At 38.3% G+C, this 27,529-nt stretch overlaps 1 protein-coding gene across 10 annotated transcripts in view; it reads left to right on the top strand.

Moving 5' to 3' along the window:
- The window catches only part of EEFSEC (eukaryotic elongation factor, selenocysteine-tRNA specific), a 126,620-nt gene that overhangs the window by 54,172 nt on the left and 44,919 nt on the right, over positions 1 to 27,529 (top strand). For all 10 annotated transcript variants that reach the window (XM_064432705.1, XM_064432701.1, XM_064432697.1 and 7 more), the window contains exon 5: positions 15,610 to 16,251. In XM_064432705.1, coding sequence (XP_064288775.1) covers positions 15,610 to 16,251 — 642 coding nt within the window. The remainder of the gene's footprint in view (positions 1 to 15,609; positions 16,252 to 27,529) is intronic.

The raw sequence follows: 27,529 nt of genomic DNA, 5'->3' as shown, positions 1-27,529 counted from the left end.
ATCTCCCAAGCAAGACTTGTTTACCCTTTGTACATCCAAGGCCCTCTCAGGTACCTTCTCCTCGGAACTGGAATGTTGTTGCTTCAAGGTAATTTTAACAGATGATTTTACAGGACCACACACTTGGGGTATTTAGTTGTACCTTTTGAACCACATTTACAAAAATGTGGGTGATTTACATGTTCCAAAAACATGAGCGTTTTCAACCTCATCAATTATTTTTATTATTAAAAGTCAGCAGATGGAGCCAAAGGCTTGCAGAAAAATGACTTGTGCTAAATGTATATTAAACCACAAAGCCCACTAAGTTTAACTAATAATGTTTCTACTAAAATTTATAACAGCAAAGCTATTTATTTGCTGCTAAACCTCACATTAGCATCCTTCTTTCATTCCCTTGTGTCTGTGCAGAGTGAGAGCTCATCCCTTCATGTACCAGGGGTCTAACAAGTCTAAAAAGAGTGAAGTTTGAGTGGGAATCTGATTTTCTTTGTAGATTTACATCTGTGCAGTGTTTTCTGTGGCAGCATTTACTACTTTATCTGAAAAAATGGTGTTATATTTTGTCAATATTTTGCCTTCTCCTGTGAGCATGGTAACTGGAATCCACTATTGAGGGTTAGACTGGAATTCATTGCAACCAAATTTCTATTGTTGCATGGTTGGTAAGGTACTGGGATTTCATGTTTTTCATCTGAAATGACTAAAATATGACTTTGCCTTAGATAACTTGTCAGATTTGGTATCCTAATAGGCTAACCCTATGCTTTTTGTTAAATATTAGCATCCTTCTGGGATTTTAAATAATATTTTCATAAAAATAAGGGGATGGGATATTTTCTAAACTATGTGTGCAATTTATCCCATTTTTATAAAATTAAAGAACCCCAAAGGCAATGTGGTACCTACCTTTTGTAGAAAAAGGGAGAAAAACTATCATAGTTTTAAAATCTGATATCCAAAGGGGATGCAAAAAATTATGACATCTGACCAGAGAACATTTCAATGGTACAGTGATATTTTACCTTTTAAGAAAGACAAAAAAATGAAATTGTTAAGAGACTAATGGCAGCTGTTTTGTTGAACTTGATGTAAAAACTTTTCTCCTGTAAATCTAATTTTCTGAAGGAATATGAAATGGACATATGTTACACATAGAATCTAGAGCCAGTGGGATATAAATGTATGCTTAAAAATTGCATGTATATTTTTTCTCATTTTTGTTTTACTGATTCTTGAAGCTCAGTCTCTTCAGTTTGAAGCAAGGATCTCCTTAGAGAGGCTTGAGAAACTTGGCGTCCTGGCCAAGTCAAAAGCTTTTCTTATTTTTCTGTTTATCTTTGGCCTCATCTCTGTTTAAATTATCTTTCCTGCACTTCTGCTGTTGAAAGACAGTGATAAAACTTCCACCAGTTGTACCAACTTGCTGACTTAATTTCCTCTAATGAACATTGGCTGTAGTAGGAAGACTTTTGAACATTGACGTTTTTCTTTCGATTGATACGGTCGGGTTTTAGTTTCACATTCACTCTGGACTTAGTCATAGGCTTTTCTAGTAGGCATTTTCCTTCCAAAATGCGCTCAGTCACTTCCAATGAAATTATATTTTCTTTTCAAGCACCTTGCATTGTGTTAGAAAAGTCATACAGGACTGGAACTATGTATAATATAATTTGGATGACTATATAATATATATAATATAATTTGGACGACTGCCCAAATTATATCTTTTTTCAGTCTCCAGGTAAATGAATATTACAGTCTCACTGTGATGTATCTTCTTTGTTTCTGTTTCCTGTAGATGAACATTAATGCAACTTTTAACACAGAAAAAAATAACTGATAACATATGAAAGCACAGGACTTTTTACTATATTGGAGCTATGAGAGCTAGTGATTATGACAAAAAAAATCTGCAGATAAGAAAGCCTGATCATGAAGAAGTACCTCTAAAAAATCTGATGAAATTTTTAAAAAAATTGGAAAATCTCATCTGAAAATCTGATCAACTGAAAAAAAAAAGTTCATCTGAAAATCTGATCAACTCTTTAAAATAAGTTGTCCCCCACCAAAGAAAAAATCCAAACAAAAAATCTTATGAAACTTTTTAAATATGTTGCCCACCCCCAACCGAAATAAAAATCCAAACATCCAACCCTAACTATCTAGTTTCTAATAATGGAAGATTTTGCATTGCTGAATAGGCTATATAACCTTCTTTGGACTGGATTCAGTCATCTCATAGAATTTTTTGTGGCCTGCACACTTTGGATTACATGTAATTTCAACTTTAATTTAAAAAGAGAAGGTTCTATCTTTCTGGCCTTGGGAGGGAGTGACACTTGCAGTTTTACAGTCTTGAGTGTAGGCAGAGCAGTCGTATGTGAAATCTCCCAGTCCTGGGATGTTAATTTTGGAGCCCAATTGGAATTACTTTGAATTGGCCATTTAGTGAAGGTTTTCTCAGCGGGTGTGATTTGGCAGCTACAATCCAGGGACCCAAAGGACAGAAAGTGACAGATCCTGTGAGGAAAGAAGTAGAGCAGAAGAGAGATACATAGAAAGAAACAAAAAGGAAATGGAAAGCTGGTTTTTGGTGCACTGCTATACCACATAAAGAATTGTTCTTTACACTGTGAAATTTATGTGCCAACAGGCTACTGTTCTTTCATGGGTTTCAAGTTGCCTCTGTTACTTTTACCAAGCTTCTGTCCTTGGTGATTTGCTGTCAGGTGTCCTTGCTGATGGCTCTGAAGCTGTCTCCTCTGTTAAACATGCATGGTGCAACCCCAGTGAGCCTGTTTTTATGGTTCCCTCATGGACCACATCTAGCTCCTTTTAAAAGACCCATAATGGATTAAAATGATTTATTAATTGACAACTGTTTTCCATCTTTCTCATGACTGATGACTGTTTCCTTATCATTGATATATAAATACCCGGAACTGATATTTCTCAGAAAATATTCTGATAGAGTGTGTTCTAAACCAAATCAATAAATAAAAACCCCAACAAAAGCAAACTAGCATTTTGTTCATAGTTTCTCATGAATATTTTGGTAAAGGTTGTATTAGCCAGAGAATTCTGTTGAGCATTCCCTGTACCTCAGTGGTACTTGCACATCTCTGCCTAATGGACTTCTTCCCTTCCCTGAGGTGCAGTGGATTTCCTGTGTTTGTTACAGGTGTCTGTGACACTTGATACTGGAAAATGAGGCTGCTTGTTTTAAATAAGAAATGGATTTGCATAGTGTGAGAAACAACACTCACTTTTAAGTTTTAAAGGTTTATTAAACCTTAACAAAATACAGCAAAGGACTGAATAAGGAAAAATTACAGTGCTGGGAGCATGGGGCTTCTCTTAACCTGCACATAATATTCATCCCTTAATTGTGAGAGCCAACCATCACATTACTCATTTATAACACATAGGTACTCAGAAATACTAAAATATGCTAATGGTAAATAAAATGTGCTGATTGGATCTTGATAAAGGTTTTAAAAATCATGTCCAGTAAGAAGTGCCTGTGTGCAAAATGTAGAAATATTTATTCACCTGATGACAATTGAAAGGTTTAGGCAAATAGAAAGATAATAGAAGATTAGAAGTGTTTAGAAGATAACAGTTTGTATTTCTATCATTTGAATACAGCTTCTCTCTGGTATTGTCAGAATATAGTAGGTGTGCTTGCATGTATAGGGAATTACTTCTTTTATAGTCACACCTAGGGTTTTTCAAATTGGACAGCTCTTCCACAGCAAGTTAACAAATCATTGAGAGGCAGAGAAGTCACAACTCTTTGTCTATTGTAAGTGTTTGTTGTATCAGAGGTGAGGGCCCTTTTCATGAGTTAATCAAAAAGACCTATGTAAACAAGCAAGAGGATTTTTTCTTTGGTCAGTCACTACAGTTACAGAGCCTGACATTATTAGTGAACCTTCGTGATCTCATAGGCTGCTGCAAACTCTTGAGCACCAGAACCCTCTTAATAAAAACGTGAGGCACTGGATACACAAATTCATAGCAGCTGTCACAGCTGGGCTGTGGTGAAGTTTGGTCAAGACCCTTTGAACTTTTTATTTCACACTAATCCCATTTAGTGTGATCAATATACGGACCTCCAGCTCCTAGGTCTGTTAATTGGGTGTCAAGTGTTGGGTTGGCCTGTGTCAGGCTGTAAAATACAAACACAGAAGAGACTATCAGTAGGGAAGTAAAGTGTTTATTGTCTGAATGTATATGAGTGAAAAGTTGCCTTCCTAGCCTGAGATGTCCTTAGGGATCTTAAGGGTCTTTTGTTTCTCTCAGTAAGGTAACAGTATAGTTAAATATGCATTTTACCAAAAATAGTAGAGCAGTTGGGGGCTGCAGAATTATGTAAAAGATCTAGTTCTGCTAATAATGTGATGCTGGAATACCTCTTTGTCTACCTACCCTCCTGCCTTTTTTCCTGATAGTAAATATACTTAATAGCTCTCGTAACTATTTGTGTTGGGTTGCTTTAAGATGGGAGTTCTTTCTTGTTTTGCACGTGTATGTCTAAAATGAAGTTTCTTCTAAGACTTACCAATATTTATTTTAACTTGTGCTTTGTAGCGTTTAGGGAATAGACAGGATAACTTAGATCTTCATTTCCCCATCTCAGAGAATCTCGGGAGGTTTTTTAACTCCCCCATCTTTAGTTCTCTATCATTCAGGGAAGGGTAAATATGTAGAATGATATTTCAACTTTCATACATTTTTGGGTTCTTTTATTTCAGTCTTTCAGTGACAGAAAGGACTGGGGAGTTGTGAGTAGTTTGTTTCATCTCCTTTGAAGAAAACCTAAAATTTATAATCCCAGATCAGACCTTTCCTATAACTCACGCAACTCATCCTGTTAACTGTTTTAATATATGGCACCGCTCTTTCATTAAACAACATCCAGGAATAATTAGTTCAGCAATGATGCCTCGGAACAAAAGCCCTTGATTTCGTTTAACTTTATAAGTTGGTCTCTTTTGATCTGCAAGAACACATCTGGGGCCTTTAAGAAAGTAGAAAGAAAAATATTAAATGTTTAGTAAGGCTGTTGGTGAAGGTTTCAAAGCACAGTAACCCTTTGGTACCATGACGTAGCTCAGAAGCAAAAAAGTGTGAATTTCTTGTTTCATAAGCTATCACATGGCACCTCTATATAGTAAATGCAGTTTTTGTTACCTGATGATGACTGCATTTTGCCTTTATTTCCAGTTTCTGAAGAGGGAGTATCTTCATTCTTCCCCCAATTTTTTTCATTAGTTTTTCTGACTTTTTACCTCCATTTTCCCTTGGATGCATTTGAATGAAGTAATCAGAACCATTACTGTAAACCTGACTTTTTTGCCAGGTATCTTTGCATTAGAATTTATTTTTGCTGCATGAAACCTTTCACTGTACTGCTTTGTTCCTTTAATAGCTTACTATAATTTGCCAAGGTGGTAGGGATAAATCCATTTGTTCTTTACTCTAGACTTAGCTGCTTAGATTTTGCAAATATCCTAAGGACTTGCAAAAGTGCAGAGGATATAAATTTACTCGTCTAATCTTAATCACTGTAACTGACTTGTAATAGAAAATTGCTTACCAGTTGAACTCTTTAAAATTTGCCACAAAAAAAATCCTGCCTCGAGGGAAAGCTATAAAGATTTTGTATACCAATTGTTTTTTATTTCACAAACTAAAAAGTATTGCGAAAAATACTTGTCTGACTGTAATTAATTTCATTTTCTTTTCTTCTCCTAGCAGAGGTAGCCTTTGTTTTGATTGTAATTAGTAGAAGGAATTCACCAGGAGTAGCACGGTATCATTTGATTTGTACTGTTGTGTTTGCTTGTTTGCTGTATGGCACCCGAGTGCTGCTGTATTTATATTCCAGGCATTTCCTAGAAAATGTTCAAATCATCACGATTAATGTTAACGTTTGCCATAGCTAATGAAGCCTACCAGATCTCTCAGTAATTATTCATCACCTTTGTTTCATTTTGTATAAATCATGGCTTCTATTAACAAGCTTATTTTAGAGAAAGGACAGGAGAACTTTGTTCGTGAGAAAGAAATGAGAAAAACAACTTTTTTCTTATTTCTCCCCTTGGCTGTTCAAAATAAAAGTGAAAAGAGTTGAAAATATTATTTTTCATTATTTTTAAATGCAGCTTTATGTTCACTCTGTTTGTTTTCCTTAGTGAGCCTGTAACTCTAAGGTTGTGACCCAAAAATGACCTCCTTTTCCACTCTCAATTGCTTTTGAACTACTCCAATAAGTAAAAAGAAATAACCCAACAGAAGGGTAACCAGATCACTGCTACCACACCAAGGAAACAGGCAGGCTTTGGGATGCTCTTCTTTAATCTCTCTATCCACAGAGCCTTCATTTTAATTTGCAAAATTGAACCCAGATCGAGAGCAGTAAAGCCTGAATACGGTAAATATTCATGCCTCAGTGATCTAGAGTGGCTCCATTACATTTCAGAGATTGGGAGAATTACCTTTTGGATTATGTATATTCATGGGCTGATTTTTATTTGAGATCTAATATTACTCACATTGGGCTACATGTCGCATATTCTGTCAAAACCAGCCTTCTCACAAAGCTCCAAATGTTCCTTACACGTAAAAGTTTTACTTCTTTTCCCTATAGTTTCCTCCCTTTTATGCTTTTCAAAGACTGGTAGTAAACAAATTTCTTTTAAAGAAGAAGGGGGGAAAAAAGCCAGTAGAAATTCTATAAAACCTTCAACCCTGTGTTTACTGTGATATATTTTTTTGCATGTGACTTTGAAGTCTTCAGATAAAAGTATTATTATTGTTCTAAACCTAAATCTATTTAGAAAAAAAAAAATTCAGTTTGTTCTGTGGGAAGAAGAAACCTTTTTGTAACCTATAATTTTGCTTTGGTTTTGACTTTTTTTTTTCTTAGAAAAATGTTTTATTGAAATATTTTTGATAAGTTGCAGAAATTTTAATTGGAATGTAAATGTTAAGCTGCTTCTGTGTCATAGTTTTACTGTGGGTCTGACATTGCATTGATACTTGCTACCTCAACTCATTGGCATTATAGTATGCCTTTAAAGTGCATACTTTGTCATCTGTAGTGATAGGTGGCACAAGCAGTACCACTTAATTTAGGATACTTGACTTCTTAATATTTCTTTCTTATTACAAACAAACAAACAAAAACAACACTAACAAAAACAAAACCCTGAGATATTTCAGTCATTTTGGGATGAAAGGATTATGGTAGGTGTCTGCCTTCTGCATCCTTCCACACATCCAGGGGGTGCAGGGATCTGCTCCCTGCCTCCCAGACATTTGATGTGTGTGGCTGTTGGGCTCTTTTGGCCAGAGGACCAGAGTGGGAGGTGATCCTCTCCTGTGGGAAAAACTTCACCCACATCTGGAAGAGGCAAAGCAGAGAGAAAATGAAAGTGCAGTGGGGCTTGGCAGAGGTGAGGGGTGGGAGCCAAAGAGTGCTTTAAGAACTGGTGTTACTGGGAAATGCTGCAGGGTGCTTGAGGAGCCTGATTGCCTTCTGGGGCAGAGCACAGAGACAGGGGCAGTCATGACCCGAGTGGGTTTGGATAGCATCCCTCACAACGTTCTCATGTGGCAGCTGGCGAGGGATGGGATGGATTTGGGGGGTTGGTGTGAGTCAGAAGTTGTCTGAAATTGTTAAGTTTATTGGAAGCTTTGATGAGGAAAATTGCTATGAAATTATAATAATTCTAAAAACTTAGCCTTTTGGCCTAAAAAGTGGACATTGTTGGTTTTGGGTTTTCTTTTCCTTGAGAATTTGGATTGTGACAAATGATGCAGTTGAATTTATCTGCAGTGAGGCGTAATGCCATGTTATATCACAAGGGTGACAAGATTACTGGAGTTTACCAAATAAATACTCCAGTAAGATAGCCTACATGTAATACAGTGGTAATTTGATGGTTTACAGTAAATAATGAATTCTGGGCAGTTCAGTCATGAGAAGAAAATAAATAGAGGACAGAGTTTTTTATTCAGTGAGATTTGTCCAGCCTGTACATGGGATAGATTAAGTTCTGTTGAAAAAAATATTGTTTATATATTTAAAGGCTAGAGGAGACTGTTTAAGCACAGAAGGTCACTTAAATTTACCTGAAAAATCTTAATATTTTGGTTTGTGATTGTCTGCATGAATATAGCATACATGTAATATAAATTAAAATTATGATACTGAAGTGGAGTTGCATGAGAGTAAGGTCATTGACGTGCTTCTTTATATATTGGGTGCATAGTCATATTTTAGATGCTGGGAAAGGGAATAACCCAAATGGATTTTAGTGTCCTCTTTTATATTGCTTTATTCCAGTATTGCCGTGGAGGCTCTTCAGGCTCTGGTGCTATTTATCCAGAAGGAGGAATATATTAAATAAAATCTGATAGCATGTGTGGGGTGTTACATAAGCACCACAGTGGTCATATGGTGAATGCCCTTATAAAACTCACTTTAAAAATATTAAGTTAAAAGAATCATTCAGTATGAAATAATTTTTTCTCCCGATGCTATATTCCTTTCCCACATGGAGGTGAGGCTATGCAGAAATAATAGAATCTAGAAATATTCAAGGCCTTTCAGATAATTGCTACTAAGCCACATGATCTTGCTGGAACCCACACACTTGGAATTACTTCTGACTCTTGGAGGTTTCTGCTGTTGTAGCTGGTCCTAGCTGCTCTTGTGATGTTGACTCAGAGAGAAAGCTCTCCACAACCTGAGCAGTGGGCAGAGGCTGCATCATTGTGTGATTTGGTGTTCAATTATGTGTTATCGACAGCTCTTGTATTATTGACACCTCCTGTTTTATCTCCATTTTCTGCTGTTTCAAAATCCTGGTTAAAATTTTGGAGCTAACTAGTTACTGCATGAACCACAAAGGCATCTCAAAGCATCTAGAAAATACTTGGTGCATTATTTCTTAAGATAAAAGATTTTTTAAATTTCAGTGGAGGATGTGACTTTATTTCTGATGGCTCGTTGTTGCTGTCTTGTGCCTTCACATCCTCTATGTCCTATTAATGCTTTTGAGCAGGAGTGGTTTGCCAGCTTCACTAAATACATGGCTGCTTGCTCATCTATGGGATTTGGCTTCACCATCCCTCATAAAGCAAAGAATTCAACATTCTTCACATTCACATGTTTAGAAGAGAATTTGTAAAGACACCTTATTATGTGTAAGGAGCAGTTTTGTGTTTGAATTGGAGCTTTGCTTCATTTCAGTGGATGGACTTAAACACAGGCTGACTGAAAACTAAAAATTTTCAGTCTTGGTGGCCTTTCAGACAAGAGTGTAGTTTGAGATCGTTTAACAACCTAGAGAGGATACTGGAAGAGAGAAGATGAGATGCCTTATTCTTTATTTGAATTTGTAGTAGATCAACAGGGAGGAATGAAGTTCTTGCTTTCAATAGCAGCAGGTATGGGATGCATATTGGTGGCGCAGTTGGGAGTTTGCTGCTCCTCTTCTGCTTATAGAGATGCACTTCTGGATGATACTGAGGTGGTGTTTCATGCATTTGGCACTTTGATACAAGGTATGGCCAGCTTACACTTCTCAAGAGTGTTTTTTCTTGCTAGGGTACTGATTCAGGCAGGCTTGTGCTTGGTGTATTTTAAACCCCAGGGCTGAAATGGTGCTTTCATAATTTCAGTTCCTTTTTTCGATGCAAGTTTAAAGATGCAGCTCTTAGTGACTAGGCTGTGAACTGTGATTTTTATCTTTAAACTTGTTGGAGTCCTCACTATTTGAAGTGTGGTCATTTTTTGTACTGCATATGCAATACTAATTTTATAATTACTGCACTCATAATCAGCATTTTCTCTAACATATTATTACTGAGACTAATTATTTTAACTTTGCAGTTTCTCATCAGCATTACAGGGAAGCATGGTTGCTGTATCTCATATCAGAAAGATGCACTCACAGCACTGAGAGGCAGCAGGATGGCTAGGTTTTTATCTAAAGAAGCTATGAGCAATGGCACATGGCTGATAACTTAATGGAAGTTGGATAAATAAAGGAAAAAAAAGCTCTGACATATCAGTGCAAAAAGTCATTAGTGGACTTTTTCTGTATCCTGTTTTCTATTAGGCTGTTGTAAACTGCTTTGAAAATCTTAGTGGGCTTTTCCTTTGGTCTTAAAATAACGAGTTCTCTTATATTGGATACATTTGTTTATCTCAAGGGCTGAACTGTTTGGGTGCTTTTGATTTCTGTTTTGTGTTTTTCCATCTGCATTTGAACACAAACTTCTTTCTCGCCCTTTTTATGGCTTTTTACATAATGCTTTAGGAACATTAATGTGATTATGCAAACTAAAATTTAAAACAGGAAGCAAATCTCTTCAAATGATGTAAGATTTCAACACGTGGCTCTTGATGTATATGTTGACACAGACTCAATTCCCCTGTGCCACGAGAAAACAAGGTGTGAGTGAATTTCTTAGCCAAGTTTGTGGCAAGTTTTGTAAAGGTATCCATGTTCTCCATGTTTACCTGCATGGTTCACAAGCAGTAAAGCCTGTCACTTTAAAGTTGCACTCAATATTGTTCACTTTCTGTGTATGAAGGCCTAATTTTCCCACTCTGAGTGGATTGCTAAAATGGGCCTTGGGTAATTTTTGTGGACAATAGAAGTTAGAAGCTGTTTTCTGGACAGCATTTTGAGAACTAAAATGGGGTGCTTGAAATAAATGCAATGAAATGCCAAAGATATTTGTCATAGCTGGTCTTGGTTACAAATTCCTGTTGCTCAGGACAGTGCTCTGAATTATTTTACCTCGTTCTGGTGGTGGAGGGGTGGACTGAGTGATCCAGCCCCAACTCCCTACTTGAAAAATCCATTGCTGTAAAGCTAAAGAAAATATGTGAAAGCTTAGAACTCTGTTATAGCTTGTAGGAATCCCTTACATAGGGAAACTAGATATGCATAAGAGAAACAAATCTAATACTGGGGGTCAGTTGCACCCCTTTCAGTGCTTCTGGGTTTGTATTTTAAAGGCCAGACAAAATAAAGATGAATTTTACTAATGTACTTGAGCTTCTTGAATAAAAACTCTACATTTGGAGTATTTTAAACCATGGGCAAATGTCTCTGCCAGTCAGGATCAGAGTGTAATGAAATGAAATACTGTACTGATGTTCATGGTCTGCTCAGAAAACAGGAAATCAGTGATTTAAAGCTACTCTGGCTGTTGTTATTTGATACAGTGGGTGCAGACCAACTCCCTGATTCACTTCTCTGCTGGTTCCATGTCTGACCTTTTGAAAGAGATGCAGCTCCAACTCACTTTGGGTGATCTAACCCATCCCCCAGTCACACTCTGTGTTCTGGTCAGATTCTAGCTCCAACAAACATTGTGCTCTTGGAACAGAGGTTATGGTCAGTTAAGATGCTGTGCTGTGTGCTCCTTTGACAGTTCTGGCACTGAGAACAGGAGGAGAAAAAAGAAATGGGCTTGAATGTCTTCTTTCTCTGATAGGTTTATGGAAGCTTCAGATACAATAATAGATACTAATTAGAGCCGATATAGATGGGCTGATTAAATAATCTGCAGGGTACTGCATAGATGAGCCTGAAGTGGTGATTCTCACTAGGCTGAGTGATGCAGTGGCATTGCCTGCTCATGTCTGAGGACAAGCAGACCTGTGTGAAAGCCAGACCCAACTAAAAGGAAATCAGGTGATTCTGAGAGCTTTGGGTGGGCACAGTCACAATTTGCTTCTGGGAGAGAGTTGGGGGCAGCTCAGATAACCTGCTTTGGCTGGGAGGGGGCAGGGGTGGGTGGATCTTTACGTGATTCTGCAAATTTTCCATGTGTTTTCAGTTAGTAGGATAATGTTTTCTGAAAGAGAATTAGTCAGGATCCAGCCTGTTCTTGAAGTGGCATTTGAAACTGTGAAGACCATGAGCAAGTGTATCAACAGGAGCTTCATTCAATACTGGAAAATACTTTTGTGTCCATACTCCACTGCAATGTTTATCTTACACATAGGAATTACAGCAGGCTTTTTGTCACAGGAAGTGATGCTTTGCAACTGTGTATTGTTTAATATAGATGAACACTGAGGAATGTAGCAGAACACAGCTTATATTCTGATACAATCCAGCTTTGTGTTCTATGGTTGAGAACTGTAAGTCACAATGGAAAAAGGTTAATCATGTGAAGTGAATATTTCAAAAGTACTTGTTCATTCTCCTCTGATCAGTGTTTATGGGCTGCATGTCAAATGTGCCTAATCATTTGAGCTAATTTAGGAGGAGAGAGTAGGCATAAGACTGAGGAAAGTTCCATGGATGCCTAATTAAAAGCCAATATGTGTCCTGAGTACATGCACACAACTGTGTTTTCTAATAGCATTTTTTAGTCTTAAATGTTATCTAAATTCTGTAAAAGATATTACAGATTAATATACGTAGACTGTTTCTGTAATACTTTCATTCATCTGTTTAAGTGGGTAATTTCTAAAAAATAATATTATAACTGTAATAATAATAATAAAGTCTTTGTGACTTCATTTAAAGTAGAAAACTAGACAGATCTCTAATGCATCTTCTGGTTCCAATTCTGTTTTGAGGAGTGACAGTGCTGGAAGATTCCTTAGTTCTTGCCAATTTATTGACCCCATCCATGACTGTAGAAGAGGAAAGATTTACTGCTGGTATTATCACATGTGAAATCACAGAATTCTTTCAAAATTGTTTGGGCTGGTACTTTTCATACTACAGATTCATTCTTGTAGTGCTTGTAATGTCTTTGAAACACATATGTTTAGAAACCTTTGAGTTTTTTATATTTCATTTTTCTTTTTGAAATCCTTCAACATTACTTGATGCAACTGTAACAATGATTGAAACTGGAGAAGGAGGGGTGATGGATGAAAGAAGGAAGGGTTTGGGGAGGGTTTGATTCAAGCCCCTCTACTTCCAGCCTTTAAAAATACAATCTTGGAAGTCAATAGAAAGCTGGAGTTGAATGCTAAATTGTTTCTCTCCAATGTATCTGTATGGTTAGTTTGTTGAGGAGGTTTAGCTAAAGGGGTAATGAATGTTTATTTGAGTACAAAAATGCTTGAAACTGAAACTAGCAAGTATTTACAATGGCCTTTTCAGTCTGTTTTGACATTAGTTAATATCTTGACAAACTACTTTGGTTCAGGCATTTTTAGTGAATGTTTTTTCTCTTACATGAACATACCTCTTGATCTCCTTATAATATTTTGTGGATTCTTCAAGAATTCACAGGCATTGATGTGGCATTTGATTTGAAAAATGTTGTAATAATAACATTATAATCTGTAACAGGGTGTTTCTTTTGGTTTTGGTTAGCAGCCAGAGGCTCAGGGAACCCAAACAATATTCATAGTGGTGAAGCTCATGGGTATTGTTATTTGTATAATTATGATTTCCAAAAGGAATATAAGATTTTGTTGTTTTCCAGAAGGCATGTAGCTGCTAGATTTTCTTTTTTTTTTTTTAAACAGCTTTCTATATATTGCCTGTGACCATTTTTTGCTGACTTATTTGGAGACCTCTTTATATTTCAGTTACTGAAGGCTTTAGTTCAGCCAATAGACTTTTCATCTGCTCTTCTATTTTGATCTAACTTTCTGCAATTTGTTCCCCTCTGGGCCGGGTGATGTTTGGAATAGCCATAGACAGATTATCTGGAGCCAAGTGAGATGTCCTCCATACAGGGCAGCAGGCTTTGTGGAAAAGGAGGATGTGAAAAACAGCATTTTGTTTCCACTTATGCATTGCAGCTAACATGCAGAAAAAAGATGATATTTTCAGTATTATGAATTACTGAGTAAATAGCTCTATGATGAAAATAATTAAGTTCCCTAGACTGTTCTGAATTGCCCAGCCTAAATGCAGTGCTCTGAAGCTGTGTGACATCTGAGGATGAAGCCCAGCTCTGCTGAGTCCAGTCCTTTGGTTTGGAATTCTCTTCATCAGTGTTTGCATATTTTGGTTTTTTATTTTCAGGAGTTAGATGATAAATGAGTGGGCTGGGATTAGAAGATGGGCTGCAAAGGGACATGGGGTGGTTGGAGATTGATTTGAGAATAGTTCCAGCTGAGTAAGAAAGTAAAAGCTTGAATGCTGGGAGTTGCACAGTAGCATTTGGCATGAACCTTTTTGATAGCTCCAGAATTCATGATAAGTGGAGGGAAATGGAAGAAGAAATTATGCTGACAGTTGAGATCTGTCCTAGCAATGCTGTTGTTCTGTACACATTCACAGTATAATCTATTGGATGTAGATAAAAGCATACTAAAAAATTATCTCTGGAATTGAGCATTCTCATGAAGAGTTCAGTTCTTGGGTCTGAGTGTTGAGGTTTCAGCCCTTCAAAAATGCTGTGTATAACTTTTCTGTAGTAAGGAATCTTGTCCAAGTACATAATATGTATTTAGGAGATTTTTAATTTTTTTCTTGCCAAAGAGATAATTTCAGTATTAAAAGGTATCTAATGTAGGGACTTGAAGTAGAGTGGTTACCTATCCAAGCATCCAGCATTAGTAGGAATGCATCAGATGGCACCATAAACATATTACCAGAAAAAACTTCTGGTTACATTAAACTTGAGGGGATGGGGGTACTCACTAAGGGTGAAGGTTTGATGAACTGAAAAAAAAACCAAAAATGAATCCTTGTTAAACTAAACCAGTTTAGTCTGATCAAGCTGAGCCTAGACTGATCTTTAAAAGCTTATTTCATTCTTCTTCTTTCCTTGAAATAAGTAATACAATAGCAAGCTCATTAAGGCCAAAATTTGATAGCATCTGGGAAATTTTAATATAAGTAGTGATTGGTGTTCCACTTTTCCTATGATATTCCTGAGATATGGAGGCCCACATTTTAGTGACAGCAATGCTAGCTGTATGTTCATGAGCATTCAAATCTTCCTAAGAAAGCTTTGAGGATTTTAGTTTTTAGTCTATGGAATACTATAGAATAGGAAAGGATGGGCTTTTGTATTACTGATTATTTTGTAGTGATGGTTCATGAGTTCATTGTGCTTGGTGCTGTGCAAATAGAAGGGTTTTTTTCTCTGCACATTTTACAGTTTATTCAACCATGTCAAAGAGGTGTGTGAAAGGATTTTCATGGAAGAGGTGGGAAAGCAGACACATAGGTGCATGAATGGGTACTGTAGTGCTATACTTTTGATGCTGCAGATGCTCAAGGGAGTATATTTAAGGTATTCCACGGTGTGGGTATATCTGATTATTTGCAGATAGTATTGTGGGTACTGCAGCACAGATGATGTAAATATCAACTTATTTGTGGTCATGATAATCGTCAGTCTCATGAACAGAAGAAGAATAAGCTAGGGCACTCAAATATTGGTAATTTTAAGTGATGGAGTTCTCAGACTACTGATCTACTTTTTGAGTTGTGGACTCTTCTAGAAGGTCAGTTGTCTTGCAAGACAGCAGGGTGTCATGTGTGGCTGATATATCACATTATAAGCAGATATCATGTGACATAAGCATATGAGTGCACTCATGTGCAATTAATTGTTTCATTCTTTTTGTTCCCCTTTCACCCATAGGTGACAAAGAAGGTCAAGTCCATGCAGATGTTCCATACTCCTGTGACTTATGCAATGCAGGGTGACAGAGTAGGTGTCTGTGTGACCCAGTTTGATCCCAAGCTGCTGGAACGAGGCCTGATTTGCACCCCAGATTCACTTCACACCATCCACGCTGCCATCATTTCCCTGAAGAAAATTCAGTATTTTCGAGGAGCTCTTCACACTAAGGCCAAGTTCCACATCACAGTCGGTCATGAGACAGTTATGGGAAGAGTGATGTTTTTCAGTCCAGCCCCTGCTAACTTCAATGAAGAAATTCAAGAAAATGTGTTTGATTTTGAAAAAGATTATCTTTATCAAGAGCAATATTTGTCCAAGGACTCAGTTTCTTCAGAGGAGAACAAAGAAAATGACCAGGCAGGAGAAGTGCAGCTCCCAAAACAGCAGTGGGCTTTGCTGGAGTTTGAAAAACCAGTCACTTGTCCTAAACTGTGCCTTGTGATTGGCTCTAAGCTGGATACAGATATTCATGCCAATACCTGCAGGCTGGCATTCCATGGGGTACTGCTCCAAGGCATGGAAGACAAGAACTACACAGAGACTTTCCTTCCAAAGCTGAAAGTCTACAAACAGAAGCACAAAGAAGGACAAGTGGAAAGGGTAAGCTGCCTCTCTATGCTATAAATGGCAACTGGAAATATTTGTTCTGTACATATGTTGGTGGGCTACAGAATTGTCACTGCTATGTTCCAGAGCCCTTACACAGGTTTTTGTAATGTTTGTATTACCCAGTGTATTACATCTGGTCTGCTTGCAAACAGAAATCACTGTTTGAAGTGACTGGCTTATTCAGTGCAATCCAGTGGTGAGTAATTTGGTGCTGTTTTTGCACTGATCCTTTCAGAGTCTGATCAGAGTGTTCCTCCCAGAGAGTGGCTTTGTGCACCATCCTAAGTGAGAAAACTTCCAGATTTCCATTGCTGTATTTTACACAATCTGCAGTGCATTGAAAATGTAAAGACAGTGGAAAATAAAGTAGCATTTGGTTAAATAACACAAGTAATTATTTTTTTGTATCTTTACATGTTAATAAATAAAAACATTTATTTTAGTATGCAAAAAGAAATTTCCTACAGGATGCCTTACAAGTGATAACATGTTGAAGTTGGAATCAGGTTCATGACATGGAGAAGTTCAGCCATATCTAATGCATGTTATTTCTGTGTCACACAGGTAATTATTATTATCATCATCTGCTATAGTGCTTGTGTTTGACCCATCTCAGTGTAGCAGAAAACAGAGATGCTTTCTGGAGGAGTTAGCAGCTACAGTGCAAATAAAAGGGGTTTGTTTGTACTCTGCCATCAGAATTGGAGAGGTGCTCTGTCTGTAGTGGTTTGTGTTACATTGCTGGCACAGGTTTGGCCTTGGTGGTGGTTTCCCTTCAGTCAGCAGTGGAGAATCACTTGTTGATACACTGCACAGTGGAATTTTTCATGATGAATGGTTTAGGTGGAGATGTACAATGTAGAAGTAACTTAATTGTTTACTCCTGAGTGAACAGAGTTGATGCAAACCTCAGCATTTGTTTAGTTGATGTATTGGTATGATAGATGATCTGTTAAATATTGGGTAAAGAACTCTTTTAATTTTGATTTTCCTAACTCAAAACTTCATTGTTTGAACAAAATGTTTAGCATTCTTCTTTTCAAAATTCCATAAAGCTGAGTTGAGGATTGCATAATATCTCTCCTTAATTTGCTATAGAAGACTAAACACTTGGCATGTGATACTGTGTTGGCCATGTATAATGCACACTCCTTGAATATTGTTTGTTTGCTTTACTAATTTAATAGTAGGAAGATCCCTCTTAGGGCATGATCAGTGAGGTTTTTCAAAATGCCACACTAAATTAATTGATCAAATAGATAATTCATATTTTTTCCCTTTTTTCCTGAGGTTTCTATTGAATTTTTAGCTCTTAAAAAAAAAAAAAAGAAAATACAAAGGGGAAACTAATATTTTCACTTCTGATTTTGGAGGCCTTTTATTTCAAAGGAATGACAGACCTATGGTATTGTGTTGGTTTTCTGAATGCCAGTTTTGTCACTAGAAAGAGGGGTGGTTAGGAGGGGGATGTCTGTAGCTTTCTGAATTTTTATATTTGTTTCTATGAGTTACCTGAAACACCCAAAATCCTCAGTCACTCTTCACAATTTTGGTAGCAGGTGTATTGTCTCTTTTGTTTGACATGTCCAGCTGCTTTTCTCTCTGGCTGGTGGAGACACTGAATCAGAACCTGGAGTCCAAAGTGTTCTGGGCTCTAAGCTGCAGAGAAGCTCTAGACCAAATATGTGTGTGTGTCATTCCTCTGGCACTCAGGAGCGTTCTGAACTCATGAAACTTTTGCCTTTATCTTGGCTAAAGATTGATACTCTTGTGCATGGCCCATGCTGCCAGGATCCAGTGAGACCTGGCTTACAATAACAATGGGAATGGAAGTTTGTGTGAGACAGATGCCTTTCTCTAGCTGAGGTGAACTTGTCTCACATTCTTTATTTGTGCTCTCTGTACCTGGCACTGATCTATGGCACTTAAAAACTTGCAGAGTACCAACTGTGTGAGTTGTCTGTTGGGGTTGACAGTTTGCAATAGCCCTGGTCATACAATTTTAACCAGTTTTATTTAGTGTTATTTTCAAACTGTTTGTTGGTTTATATATTCTGCTCTAGATTTTACTGTGTAAATAATGGAATAATATTAATCAATTACACTCTGGCCCAAACAAAAAGCAATGAACATGCTTTATTTAATATTTGACCAACAGAATAATTGATTAGGCTATGTTAGTGAACTACTGTATCTTCTTGTGTCTTTTAAAATGTAGATCAGGGAGTTTTATTATTTTATCCTGCCTTTGTACCACAGTGTGCCCTATATATGTGCCTTAATCACTGTGTGTGTGATACTAATTGGTCCTGTAAAGGGACAATTGCCATTGCAGCTTTGTTTGTACCCACATTCTGCCTCCTGTGCTGCAGATACTTGGAGCTGGCATTTTCCCTGATGCATGCTGAAGGGATGATGGAGCAAATACTGTAGGAAAGGCTCGTGGTGTAAAGTCCCAGGAGCACTCAGGGACTTGGAAGGGTTGGTGGGAAGAGGATGGTGCCAGGTATAAAGGGCCTGCTGGGGAAGTACTTACAGCCAAGGTAGCTGCTGGTGACTGTGCTTTGCAGAGCACAGCAGCAGGAACAATTGGGTGGTACAGACTTATTTTAGTACACAAAGTCACCAGCTAATAGAAAACTTGAATCAGCTGGTCCCACCCTGCTGCTGATGGATGGCTGGAGATTAGGATCGCTGAATTTAGGGTGTCTATTCTTGGCACTGATACAGGAAAATTTCTTTCTCTGTTGAGCAAGGAAGCTCCCCCCTCCTCACCTTCCCTGGGGAGGCATAAAATAATAATAATAATTAAAAAATACATGTTACCTTCACAAGAAGTGAACTTTTCCTTCAGAGAATACTGCTGGGGAAAATTAGCTTCATAGCTTCCTGAAAGCTGGGAGAGAGGGAGGCAGGGCCATGTAAGGTCCCTCCTCGGGTTCACCATAGAAACATGCTTCCAAAAGTGGGATGCAGGGGAATTCAACAGTGCCCATTTGTAAAACATTGCTGCTAATCTGATGTGGGGTCTCCCAAGCCCCCCTGCTTGCTGCTGGAATTAAAATAAATTCCCTGCAGTTTAACTACCAGTTTACCCAGGAGAAATCAGGCATTTGTGCTTTGGCTTTTTGTTCCTATTCTGATTACTTTCAGAGCACTGATGGAATAGTAAGAACTGTAAATTCATTAAGTTTCAGCATCACAGTATTTTTCTTGTGTGCCCCTTGTGCATGGCATCCTTCTGCACTGTAAGGCTTTTTTTTTTTAATAAAACAAGAATACTTATTCTCCAACATTTTTTGTCTCTCTACAAGAAGGTGTGACATTTTTCCTGTTTCACATAGAAATCAAATCTGTGGAAAATATGACATTTACTATACAGTATTTTTAAAAAATCATACTTAAGCTAGCAAACAGTCTTCAAGTAGTACAGTTTACTGAAATTTCATGCCTGAGCTTCCTGTTTTTTTCTCATCTGCTGAAGTGACGGAAAACATTCTACAAAAATTCTAGTACCCTGTCATTGCATTTTTTACTGCTCACTTTTCCCTTTTGGTATCTAACTTCTCTAATGTCAACATTGAGTGGAGCACTGGGAGAGAAAGAATCAAACTTGACTACTGTTGCTCATCAAAATCTTTTTATTTGCCTGTCTGCAGTGCATCCTTGCTTATTCATCTCCTGATTTTTGGGGGGGGAAGGAGAGTAAAGGGGAAAAAGTATTATTGTGATCTGTGACAAATTACTATATGAGAATTTAGTGTTGTCTGAGGTGCAGCTTAGTCCATGAAACTGAGGTGCTGGGATTGCATCTTGGTTATGAAAATGTTGTATGATTCTGCTGCAGTAATGGTTTTTATCTGGTATTTTGCCATTTGATATTTCTGAGCTGTTACGAAAATGTGTGAATGCTCTCTTTTACTTTAGACCATGATGGGTTTTTAATGTTTTAAGTATGTTGAATTTTAAGGACAATCAAAATATGCTATTTCATCAGAGCCAAGAGGACAGTGGTAGAGGTTCATATTTGCTTAACCTCATGGTTTCAAAAATAGTGTGAAATGCTAGCCCAGCTTTCTCTTGCAGAGAGGACTTGAGAGAGGGGAGAACTTCAGTGGGAGGAAGTTTGTGTCAAGAGCATCTTTTGGGTGTGGTTATGTGGAGGCAGAGACTGTCGCCCTCTGGACGTTTTATTTTTGCAAACCCTTGGCTGCCTGACAAATGTGCTTTCAATAGGAAAAAGCTAGGCTGGCAACAAATGGCTCGTACTGATAAAAAGGTAAAACAGAGTGCTATTGTGAGCACCAGTGCAGCTCTAAGGAGTGTGATGTGGGAATCTTGGTGGAAAAAGGGCAAATGAGTGTGAAGGAGGTTTTGTCCCTCTGATTTGGCATTCGGTGCTGGCAGTGGATATGTGCTTGCTGCAGTGGAGTAGCTCAGCTGTTCCTGGAGTTGGAGACAAATTACAAAGCTAAGCAGCAACTGATGTCCTTGGTTTTGTGCTTCTAGAGACAGTGTTCAGCTCTTCACAGTTCTCTGGGCAAAGAGACTTGTATTAATCCTAACATCATCTCTGAAATACCTTCTTTGAATTTAACCTCTGTGCAGCCTTGCAGGTTAATTCCAGTCTGACTCATGAAGCAGTTACTCAGTTCCTGGAATAAATCCTTTATATTTGTCACATTATTTGCTCTTTGGCTTCCATGAACATCCAGGTTGAGTGCAGGGAGTTTCAACTGAAAGGTGAGCCATAGGAGTGCATCATGCTTTCCTGCATGACTCAGATATTCTGCCTGTTTTGAAAATGTTTGCACGAGCAGGATTTATCTTAGGATGGTTGCTACAGGGTCCTATTGTCATGGGCACTCGTAAATCCATAGCTGTGTGACAGAAACAAAAGGAGGAGGAAAAGTCTGTCTTGCAGTGTGAGCTGCACCTTCTGCACTTTCAGGCTTGTGTAGTGAAAAATATACATGTGTTGGCTGGAATGGTTTCCCATTTTAAGTGTAGCAGAATGCTTTCCTATCATAATGGACTTGCCCTTTATAATGATACTTTATCAGTTAGAAGAATTAATTCCCTCTATTTCAAAGTTTTTAATGTATCTTTCTCATTATTTGCCTTGCTCTTTCGGCTTTGCTTGCTGGTAATCATGGTGCATGATGTTCTGGTTTTGTTCCTGGACATTTTGTTCACAGGTGTTGTGGGTTGCTGGATAGTGAGTTTTCTTTTTGTACCCATTTCTTGTTGTACCCATTCCTCTCCTGGGGGCTGAGACCATCATATAGCCAGCATGCTTAGTTTCTAGGGATGCCTGTTGCTTAATAACAACATGTTACTAATTCTTTGCATATTGGTGTGGTCTAAGTGTCCCCAAGGAGAAACATATTGTTGCAAGAGCAAGAAGTGAAAGCAAGCTAAGTTATCAAGATCTTTATCAGTGCATCTCTTCTGAATCCTGAATGGAAGAGAGAAAGCTTATCTTTCAGCATCTTTTAAAAGTGTTGGGTTCTTTCCTCTTCTTCCAGCAGGATAGGAAGAGCTTTGTCAGTGCAAGTACATTACCTGAGTGGTCCAAGGGAAGGTCTTTGTCACCATCACTTCACAGATCTTTCTGCCTTTCAGAAGAAGTATAGGATATTGTGGAGATGAGTGCCAGTAAACAACTACAGGAACTGTGAGAAAATGGTATTAAATTTGTTGATGACCAGGAATGACCCAGACTGTCCCTTGGGGAACTAGACACTTTCAAAAGCAGCAGTCTTGAAAATGGTGGGTTTTTTAAATCTATGAGCAATATTTGGAAACAGCACATTGAGTTACTGAGCACACGCCAGGTTTGTTGTAGCTCAGCCACACACTTAACCACACTGCTGAAGGAGTGTGCAAAGGAGGAGAAATGGACTTGCCCATGGGTGAATAGGAACATCTGATGTGATTCATTTAAGGGATGAGACCAGTTCTGTGGTGTATACCTTTATCTGGGGAGGCAGTAGGTTAGTACAGGACTACCAGAGTAATCCTGACTGGAAAGATTCCTGGGTAGTGGGTCATTTATAAACAACACTGGTACTTTTTTCACTTAATCCTTTTCAGATATCCATAATACCAGAATTTGTTTCAGAGTTGTGCCTATGGACTGTTTTCAAAGTATGTGTGACAGAAATACTGTCCCGTAAATTTTCTGTTGAGTGGTTGCATGGAGCTGCTATGAATGAAGATAATTACATTTTACCACCTTGGATAGTTAGACTCCTCCATCTAACTTATGTAGGTGTAGGATGTTTCATTGTCTTACTAGGGCTAATGTTGCATCCGCAGTGACAGTGCAATGCCAGTAACACCCTGCATCAGCCAGGTGCTTTCTGTGTGACTGAGGTGGGGTTTGCAGACTGATAGGGGCACCCTGTGAGTAACAAGGCCAACTCTGAAATCTGAGTGCTGCCTGCACGTACAAGCAGTGACCTGGGCTGTCTGCAGAGCTCTCTGTGTCTCTAGCTGGGAGAAGTGGTGGATGTCACTCCATCATCCACTGTAAACATGCAGACGCCACAATTACTGTTTTTCCTGCTTTGAAGTCTGAACATGAGTTTGTTTGGTTCTGCTTGGCTGCTGATGGTATGCTAAATACAGTAATAATACAGAGATGAAGGCAATCAGGTGAATAAAAGTGCACAGCACATTCACTAGTTAAAATGCACTATTAAATAGGAATAGAAAAGATGCATTCATTTATTGGCTCTTGTTTAGTTTTTGAGTAAAAGAGTTTGAGAAGCTTAGGGGGGGAAGGGAGAGTTTACTGCCCGTGAAAGAGAAATACCATTTCTATTAAACAGTGCTGAGAAAAGGATGGTGATGTTTCCCAACATTTCCCAATTCAGCATATGGATTAACACAGTACAATAAATTGGTCATAAAAGTGTATCAGGTAAGTTGCAGAATCTGCCTTCTTACCCATAGGAAAAAAAAGTTTTGTTCACTCACCAGCAAAAGAATGGCTTACTCCACGTGACTGGGTAGTAGAATTTTGCAAGGTTTGAGTAACACCTATGGTTATTATTTACATTATTAAATTTAAAATGCAGACATGCTTTTGAGTCTTGCAAGTGTGTGGACAGCTGGTCTTGATTTTTCTGAGGTTGTGTAACAGTCACCTGTGGGGGAATCAGTTTGTCAGCAAGGCAACCAATACACCATTTTATTTATTGGATACAAAAATAAATTAAGAATGTTGCTTAGGTTGCAAAATCAAGAACTTGAAAGTTAGGAAATACCAGATTTACAGTTGCTTATGCAACATTAATTCTGTTCCCCTGTGCCTCTACCCTTTGCACTTAATAAGGCAAGGTTCCTCTGAAATTTTTTTGGATGTGGTCATGTTAAGACTATATCATGGAGCATATCAAAGAGGAACAGGGACAAGATTGTATGGACATCTGGCATTTCTTAACTTCTTAAGTGCCCAATTCTGCAACTTACTTTCATATAAAACCTAAGTTATTTAATTTCCTAGGTATTTTTAAAGTCGAAAGATGAAGTAAAACTAAACCTCCATATTGCTGAAGCCATTCCTTTACGGTGCACCTTCACTGAGGCTGCAGTTTTAAATATCCAGTGTAGCATAGGCTTGTGTGGCTTGGTAGCACAAACCTTGTTAGCCAAATGGCAGAAGGAAGCTGTTACCTGACAGAGGAGGTGGCTTTGGGCAGCAGATCCACACACTGGAGTTGGAGATCCTCAGGGCAGGGGACAGACTCGGGGTATTTGAATGTCTTCAGAGGGGAATGCAAGTCTTTCAGAGTTCTCTCTTCTTCCTCAGCAGCAGTTGCTTCAGGCAGCTCTTTCCAGGCCTGTCCTGTCATTACTGCCTCCTTCCAGTGAGGGTTTTGTAAGCCTCTGCTCCTCATTCCCCCCTGCTCTCCTCAAGCTATTTGTGGGCACTGTCCTTTAGAAAGAAATTTAACTTACTGTGGCTATAGCTGACCTCCTGCTATGTGCCAGGTCTGTGCAATGTTCCAAATGAAACTTGCCATGTCCCACTGATGTCTCCTTTTGCATGTTTAGAATTTAAGAACCTGAGATCACCACAGTTTAAAAATACTTTAAAATAGTTAAGAAATTGCCTGTGTGTTTTTAAGTCATGGAGGTACCACCAGCAATCCTCCTGGTTGCTCAGAACCTTCTCCAGGAAGAGGAGTCATCTCCAGCTTGGCAGTCCTCTCTGTGTCATGCTTCCAAAGCCAGGTCAAGACCTGCACAACCCATCTTGTGTACAGAACAGCTTGTGGTTTGGTTTTTAGTCTTGGATAGTAAGGATCACAGGGTTTTTAGTCTGTGTAGCAAGCCAGGGCTGGCTGGTCTGGAGATGGATGGTGTAGGATGGAGTAACAGTCTTGAGCCTCCACTTTCCCATTTGTGTTGAGGTTGCTTTTTCCACACAATGGGAATGCAGCATAGATTAATAAAAAATGAAATCATGACATGAACCAGTTTCTTCTGACTTGGTAAAACTAATGTTTTCATTCAGACCATGTCAGGAATTCAGTGCCTGTGTTTGTTTTGGGATTCAAGTCTTTTAAGCTTTAAACAGAGATGAAGGAAACTCTGCTCTATAAAGGTGCACCCTGTATGTGCCTGGAGAATGCTGTTGGTAGAGGTTTTAGAACCTAGAGCAGTCTGGTTGTGCACCTCTCACTCATTGTCCTGATTCAGTACTCAGCACTTTTTTTTTTTTTTTGCTGCCATGCAGGGTTTTACCAGGCTCAACTGGTGGCACCATGCTCTGCAGAGAGAAGCATTTTACGGCTGCTTGTTAAATATTCCCAAACTCAATTGTTCCTTTATTCAGAAAGGCAGAGAAAGGAAAATGTTTTTTGGGTATAAGAAACATAGGCTCGTGAGAGATGGGACAAGCATCTGAAAACCAAGTTAATGGATATGTGGAGAAGTTAATGTGCTGTCTTCCATTAAAACAGCAGTAATGAGATGTGAAGCACAAGGCTTCTAGTGCTGGAGGGAGTTGCAGAAAGAAAAGTCTTTATGCTGCTCTAAGTAAGCTCTTGAGGAAAAGCTGTGACTGACCAAATCATTCATTCTTTGCACCAAATTGTTCAGCTAATTCTCAATAACCAGCTATAAGCTAAAAGTCTTTGCAGAGTCAAAAAAGCTGGAAACTTGGTCATTGGTGCAATCCTCTCAGTTCCTTTCTCCTTCACCCTTTTCGTGGCCTCATGTACCATCATTTTCTCAATGTGTGAAGACTTGTTTCAAAAGAGAACAGGAATTTGCAGCCTCAAAAATATTCCCGTTTCTGAACCAGAAATGGAAAGTGCTTGAAACTGTTTTCTAGAAATAAATGAGCTGTCACTGATCATGATGAAGATGTCTCAAGTGTACTTTTTCTGACGTACAAAAAAGTAATAAAAATGCTTTGTATTTTCAGTATTAGTCACAGGTTCTTTTTGTTCTTTTTTTCTCTCCTGTTGTTTTTCTGCTTTAGTTCCAATGAACCTTTTATGAGTTTGCTCAGAATAATCCTTAGGCCTTTAAAAAATTTCTTTTTAAACTCATGTAACTTTTTATTGAATCAGAAAAGAATATTCCTTCTCTTTCTGTCTTTTCTAGTATTTAATATTCAGTGCTTTTACTTTGTCTTAAGCCTTTCCTTATTTTCCTCTCATACTGGTACCACTTTTTTTCCTTGTGTGTTTCTGTTCTGATCCACTTTTTTTCCCTACAAATACATTAAGAGATGAGAGTTATATGCTCTCAAAATATGTGTGATGGATTGTTTGAGAAGGTGTTCAGGTGACAGTTATTTTTAAATTATCCTAAAAAGGAGGCTTGTTTAACAGGCTGGACAGTAGAACTTGCTGTCCTGCTCAAAGGGGCATCCTGGAGTTTGTTTTTCCTTGGAATTAATACTATGGTTTGCACTGAATTCCAACACTTAATGTGAACTGTGGTTTTGCAAACAGTCTAAGGCAGGGTAAGACTGAAGAGATGAGGAGTGCAAGTTGGTTATTTTTTTTATGCTAACTTCTTGGTTTCAGCACAAGGGTTATGTGCCAGAGATGCACATACTTCACCTACAGTTATAAAGCACTGTTTACTTTTTTTTGTGCAAACACAAAAGCCAAGTGGGAAGGGATATTTCATAAACTCAGTGCTATTGTGTCCTCTGGTCTAAGCCATAAAACAAGAGTAACAGAGACATTCCCTTTGAACTTGAAATCCTTTTCTAAGCTGCTGATCTAACCTAAGTGAGAGGGGGAGACTATACCAGCCAGAAAATTTCTCTTCTGGGTATTTTTCCCGTCCTGCCCCTTTTCTTTTTTCAACGTCCTTAAGTGAGTTTGATACTGCACCTCTGCCCATAAATTTAAAAAAATATTATCGTAATGTAGGTCAGTGAACTGAAACGCCACTGTACACCATGGGGGATTAAAGTCAGAGAGGCAGCCCTCTCCCACTCCTACTAGGTCATATGACAATATAAACAAGAAATGCAAGGAGCCTTCAGCTTTTTCTTGCCCTAATCCTTTGTTTATGCAGCACTTAAACTGACTTTTGGGGTCGTCTCTGTCTGGCATTAAAGCCCTAAAGCTTTTTGAAGTTTCCCTGAAGTTAATAAAATTAGTCTGCCCTCATTGCTAGGCCCCTTGCTGCTGCTCCAGAGCAGACTGCGGATCCCTTACTGTCTTTGTGGTGTTTGGCTTTGTAAGTTCATAATATTTTATACCAAAAGAAAGAGTGTTTGAGAGAAAAGCAGAAAGCTCTCCCGAAAGGCTGTTCAGCTAATAGGCAAAGTGATTGCCATTGTAGATGTTCTGAGAACTCAAAGGGGATTAACTTAAAATCCCACGATTGGAGGTAAATTGCTGGTAAAGTAATTGGAAGTGTTGAGTTTCAGTTAGAGAGAACAACATGCATTTCTTTCCCTTTTTACAAAGCAAAGCTAAACCAAAAATATAATTTTTCTTTTTCTTTTATTATTTTCTAATGCAGTCTTAAAGTTGAGAAAATGAGCTTTCCTTCATAGCAATTCTCTGCTACACTCATTTATTTTAATGCAAAGACTGATCCAGTTATCTTAGTTCCTGTTAGGACAGGCAATCTCTAGTTATTTTGTCTTTGTCAGGGATAAATTGGTGATAGGCTCACTGGAGGGCAAGGATGGCACAGGATGGGGTGTGTAGTATTTAGTGCGTGAGACAGAGACTTCAGGTCATTGAGGTTTTATTCCAAACAGCCAGTCAGGCAAGTCACT

The sequence above is a fragment of the Passer domesticus genome, chromosome 9 (assembly GCF_036417665.1).
Source record: "Passer domesticus isolate bPasDom1 chromosome 9, bPasDom1.hap1, whole genome shotgun sequence".
In the NCBI taxonomy this organism is placed as follows: domain Eukaryota; kingdom Metazoa; phylum Chordata; class Aves; order Passeriformes; family Passeridae; genus Passer; species Passer domesticus.
This window is presented reverse-complemented; position numbering and strand designations above follow the sequence as displayed.